This window comes from Camelus ferus, chromosome 10 (assembly GCF_009834535.1).
Source record: "Camelus ferus isolate YT-003-E chromosome 10, BCGSAC_Cfer_1.0, whole genome shotgun sequence".
Taxonomy (NCBI): Eukaryota; Metazoa; Chordata; class Mammalia; order Artiodactyla; family Camelidae; genus Camelus; species Camelus ferus.
The window spans coordinates 60,759,211-60,765,210 of record NC_045705.1 but is presented as its reverse complement, the minus strand read 5'-3'; the positions used below and the strand labels follow the sequence as shown (position 1 = coordinate 60,765,210).

The window sequence follows — 6,000 nt, the reverse complement described above, 5'->3', positions numbered from 1 at the left end:
TCAAAGTTTACTTTAAACCGAATGGATTTTTCTTATCACTACCTATAACAGTTATTAGGATTTTATTAATTTTGCAGCATTTGCCTGGTAATCGCTGAATATTTTTCACAGGGATGACTTAAATTTACATTTAATTTATGAACTTAAACATATGAAATACTGATAGATCTAATGTTAAGACTTTCAGTAAAAGGATGCCTGGAGATCCAAGCATGGCATCATCATCTATCCACTTAATCGAGAAACCTAAGAGCCACTCATGTTTCCTCTTTCCCTTAGCCCTTCTGCCCATTTCAACAGCAGGGAACGCTGTCTGTCAACTCCTAAGGGTAGGATTTTCTGTTTATTCACTATGGTATACTTGGTGCTTAGAATAGCATCTGGCACACACAAGATGCTTATTTAATATTTGTCAAATAAATCAAAATTCATGCTTTCTTTGAAATTAACACATTAAGAGAAAAAAATTAAATCCTTCACTTGATAATTTGTTAAAATAAACACTAATTTTAAAAAATGTAGACTATGGAAGTTTTATTTGCCATTTCAGTTAATGAAACATATTAAGGCTAAATTCTCAAAGGGACACAGGTGTGCTATGGGGCCAGAATATGCAAAAGTAGAACATAATAACTTTATTCAAGGTTGTTCTTGTTACCTGATCAACGAATATTTAAAAGGTATTTTATTTTATAAAAACTTACATCTGTAAGTAATGAATTGACCATAACAGAGGGCTTAACCTGGAATACATGTATACGCTTAGAGGCCCATGAACACCTAAAAATGTATGCGAAACCTAACATGTATATTGGCATGTGTATCTTTTTGGTGTGAGTTCATAATAATCAGATTAAGAAGTCTACGACCCGAGAGGTTAAAAAAATTACTTAACTAGAAACAGTCACAAAGTCTTTTAAACATGAATTTGTACAATAAAATAATATCCAACAGCTCCATCTATGGGTATAAGTCATCATCACCTAGGAGAAATGACGACACTACCAGAGATCAGCGCATATCGTGAATGCTTGTGTTTAAATCTTCAGTGTCACTCGAGTGGGAATTTATTAGCTATTGATCACAGTTTTTTTTTCCAGATATAGATGCAAAAATTAGGAGACTGTTGATGAATTCTACTTACAGTACTTCAGCACCAAAAAATTGGGCAGTTATGCTGATACATGTATGTACAGTTCAACATTTGTCAGTCTTAAAATGCTTATTTATAGTGAAATCTATATAAAACCGTTAAAAACTTTTCTATTTACATTTTTTAAAAAATGAAAAGTATAGTTTCCTTTGCCACAACTTGTCAAAACTGACTCTTACCCTCCCACCCTTTTACCCTTCATTCTACTTGTGACAGACAGTGATCACAAGACCCAAACATAACTGCTTAAACAAATTGTGTCCTAAAAAAGGTAGAATGCTTAAAAACATTACATTTAGAACTGTAAATGAACTTTTTATACATTTCAAAGGGGGTTAAACAAAAGTATGTTAAAGTTATTTTCAAAGTCTCAGTCCAACATGAATGTGCAATTTCAATGTTAAAATAGTATCATATGAATAATTTGTTTTCCTGAACATAACTGAACATTTCCTTTGGGCCAGAAAATGTTTCTTTTCCTTTGTTTCACAATGAAACATTTTCTTGTAAGTTTTACAGAAGAGGGAGGGTGGGAGGTGGAAAGGGTAGGCAATCCTGGTTTACAGGAAATTTGTCAGAAGAAATATGGCCTGCTTTGAAATGTTTACATTTAAATAAATAGAAGGCAAGTGTGCTGCCTAGAGCACAAAGGAACAAAACACAATAAATTAGCATACAATTGGTAAGAATGTACAAGCCACCCAAAAAGCACTTCCCACTGGTTAGGGATCTGATTTCCACCATCCAACAAGGATTCTTTAATGCCAGTATTTCTCTAGCTATTTTATAAAATAAGAACTGAGCAGATGTAAAATGTTAACCAATTCAGCACTTCCAGGGATTTGCAAAAACATGTAAGATTAAAAAAAACAAACAAAACTTCCTGACAGAGTTTCAAAATACAAACTATTCACATTCCCCTTTTTTTTGATGGTGTTTTGCTCAGTAGAAACCAGGTGAGGAACATTCACAGGAAAAGTCTCTTTCCACTGCGAGACAAACTTTTCCATCAGTCATGGTCCAACAGAGAGAAAGAATACCAGGTCTTATGTCACTGTAGATGTGCATCTTTTTCTTTCTTTCTTTCTTTTTTTTTTTTTTAAAGTACATTCCCCTGTGAGTTTTATCTTATTTTAAAATGCTACTCCTGCAGCAATTCTTCTTGAAACACTGTTGTTTCAGGGTCCACAACTTAAGCATGGGCAAAGTGCTCTCTTCAGACATCAAAATACAAGGGCTTCCCTGGACACTTGGTAACCAAGTAGGTTTTAAAGTGCACTCTTGTGTCCAAAACACTAGGACCTTTCAGCAGAACTCTGAGAGGGGCTGGGTTCGGTTCCATCCTCTGTGCTACTGTCTATGTCCTGCTCCACTGCTGTCTCATCGTCATCCAATTGCTGACTGGTGAAGTTGTTTAGCTCAAGGAGCCCGCTGGGCTCTACGACCACGTTGGAGCTGGAGTGACAAGGAATAGCATACTGGGGAATGGCCTGGAAGAGAAGACACAGGAGAGAAGCTTTATGGTTAAAAAAAAAAAAAGTAACAGAAGGAAACAATTAAGGAAGGCAAAAAGGACACTGACATTTATTGGACAACTACTAGACGCCAGGCACTGTGCTAGATGCTTTCACCTATGATATTCTACTAAACTGCCATAACAACACTGGAAGTATAGAAAATATTTCCATTTTACAAATGAGGAAACGAAGATGGTAAGTGACTTAATCAAGGTCACACAGATGGTCAGGGTTCACTCCAGGATTCAAAGCAAAGTGCTCTACCACTCAAAGTGATCTTTCCACTCCTTGATGGTTCCTCTTCTAACAAAGGAGGCTGAAGTCTGTGCCTATTCAAGAGACAGAATTTTGAGCACATTTTCATTTGGTCACTGAGCAAATTTTAAACGTGTATGTAATCAGATTTTGCTCATCATTTGCGAGATGAATGATTAATCTACTGATACCACAATATATTTTAAGTCCTTTGGTAGCTCAAACGGGAAGTTATTAGTTTGGGTCACATAGTAACAATCGTTATTAAAAATAAGAGAGGACAGAACTACCTTTTAAACAATAAAAATACCAATAGATAAATACATATTTTGGCCATATTGCCTTGTCAGATTTTTCTTTCTCAATTTTATTAGATACCTTCTTAAAAGGTAGATCAGTTCACATCATACCCCTGCTTAAAATTTTACAATTGTTTCCTATTGTGCTTGCTATAAAATCAAACTCCTTACCATGGCTCCAGTCTTTATGCCAAACTCACTTGTGTACCCCAGGGCCTTTGCTCTAGTTCTTCCTCTCTTCCTGGAATACTCTTCCTCTAAATCTTTACATGGCTGGCTCCATCTTGTCATCTGCATCTTAGCTCAAACACTTAGAATAAAAGGCTTTGACAGGGCCTTCTTTCTATGTCCATGAAATCAGAGTACTGGGTCAGACCCATCTCTTACCCACAATTTCTATTATGTTGTTACATTTTCTTCATCTTTATCACCTCTTTGTTAACTTTTTTCTCGCCCTTAGAATTTAAGCTCCAAGAGAGTATGGACCAGAGCACAGATCTTCACTATCTAGATGCCCAGAGCTTTGAATAGTACCTGGCACACATTAGATGCTCAAATAAATTATCTGCCAAATGAATAATGTATCTTAAACATAAAAAACCCCAGAGTAGAGCTGAATAGCAGCACTTTGAAAATATAACTAACCATAACAACCTTCTATTGGGGGAGATGCAAATTTAATTTTAATACTATCAAGAAAATAGAGTAAGATGCCTAGGCATTGACTTTAGGGTGGTGAAGTTTTTTGTTTCTTTGTTTGTCTTCTCTCATCCTCCCACCCTTGATTCATATAGCTGGTCACTGTGAAAAAGTCTTATGTGGGGTCAGGATTTTAGTTCAGCTCTGGCTGACTTGCTGTGGACCTCTGAATAAGTTACTTCACTTTCTTGAGCTTTAGTTTAATCTTGTATAAAATAAGATAATTAGAGAAGATATGCTTTAAAGATCTTTGCAGTTCTGAAATTCTATGAATTCCACATACATTGGCTCCTTCAAAATAGAAGATACATTCATTTTGTTTACTCCTCTATCTTCACACCTAGCACAGTGCCTAGAACACAGAGGTTAAATAATACACGTGAATGAATGAATGAATGAATGAAAGAAACAGGTTATCTGTCTACAAAGAACAATGCTTTTCACTCAAAGCATTTAATATCAAACATGCTGAATTTTTACAAACATTTTTCAAGGAAATCAAAGAACTCCTACAGACTTCCTTCACTCATGCCAATAGGTATTTTACTGAATCAGTAAAATCAATACTTTGGGTCAAAGCTAAGGGTAACTAATGAGACCTGAAAATGTTATAATAATATATTAATGATGATTATAATAACAGGAGATATCTTTATTGAGTATTACTCTATATCAGACACTTAATCAGTTGCTTTATATACATTTGCTCAATCCTCAAAACAACGTTGTAAGGTAAGTGTTATTGTTTCCATTTCATCACACGTATTGAAACTGAGGACAGAGGTTAATTCTGTTGCTCAAAGCCATGATACGGATAATGAGTACAGGTGAAATTCAAATCTAGGTATTTCTGACTCCAAAAGCTTGGCTCTTAATCACTATGCTGCCCTTCCCTCTGACACAGCAACCCAGCACATGGTACAAGCTAAACGTTAGCTGAGTATTATGTAGAGGACCTACTTGTTAGCTATCATCTATCATCCTTGATGCATGACGCAAATTATATTTTCATCCCTGTTCATAAAGTACAGAAAATAATTTCCAAATAAGCTATTCAAAATTGTTTTCAATTCAGTGAGTATACCAATTTAAACTCCTAGTAGTGACAGTAAATTTTAGGAAAGATAGTAATAGCTACTATTCATTGGGCAATCACTACAAGCCAGGTACTGTGCTAGGTGCTTCATCTAAATTTTGTGTAATCCTTATGTCAATCATGTAAAGTAGGCTTCCTTTTCCCATTTTACTGATGAGGAAACTAAGGCACAGTGAGGTTAAGTAGTCTTGCCCAAAGTCACACAGTGAATGGCAAAGCCATGAAAACTATTCCTTTTCCAGCAGACGCTACCACTAAAAGTATAACTAATTTCTTTGCCCAAGGATTATTTAGTTCACTAACATTTGTTTTTACAGGAAGGAACAAATTATTTGAATAATTCAATGTGCAGATCTATTTCCATTCAAGCATTATATACTTAGTTATATCGTATTTGGGTTAATAGTGGCCAATTTGCTTAGTTATATCGTATTTGGATTAATAGTGGCCAATTTGCTTTCTCTCAAGCCTCTGCATCACAGGAAAGGCAAAATTTACTACAGGAACTTCTAAGTCACACAACAGTGAGTCTATGGTAAATACTAGACTATCCACATTTCGATAAATCTAAATTCTCAATTAACTAAAATGTGCTGCTCTCTGATATCTTCCAAGTAAAAACGAAAAATGTCAAGAAAACAACCTGATACCCTGCAAGGAGAGAGGGAAATAACACACAGCTTCTACAAGCTAGACTGCATCCAGTAACTCCTCAGTCTGGATCTGTTATGCATGATGACAGATGAGCTTTAGAATGAAGGGAATGTGAGGCACAGGAAGATCTACTGTCAATGAATAATCCATTATGTTCACTAGCCTGTACTTACCAAGGCAAGACAGTAACCATAACAAGATTTTTCAATAACAACAATGATTGAAATAAAAAGCAAAGCTTTACCGTTAATCCCAAATTAGATATAAAGTTAAATTACTAAGAAACATTCTCTTACAACGTGTTTCTCCAGACATTTCAGTTAATTA

General features: G+C 35.3%; 1 protein-coding gene across 17 annotated transcripts in view; it reads right to left on the bottom strand.

The window, feature by feature from the left end:
* Positions 1–517: 517 nt before the first annotated feature.
* The window catches only part of EMSY (EMSY transcriptional repressor, BRCA2 interacting), a 76,368-nt gene continuing 70,885 nt past the window's right edge, over positions 518–6,000 (bottom strand). For all 17 annotated transcript variants that reach the window (XM_032489456.1, XM_032489449.1, XM_032489444.1 and 14 more), the window contains one exon: positions 518–2,643. In XM_032489456.1, coding sequence (XP_032345347.1) covers positions 2,449–2,643 — 195 coding nt within the window. In that variant the 3' untranslated portion in view covers positions 518–2,448. The remainder of the gene's footprint in view (positions 2,644–6,000) is intronic.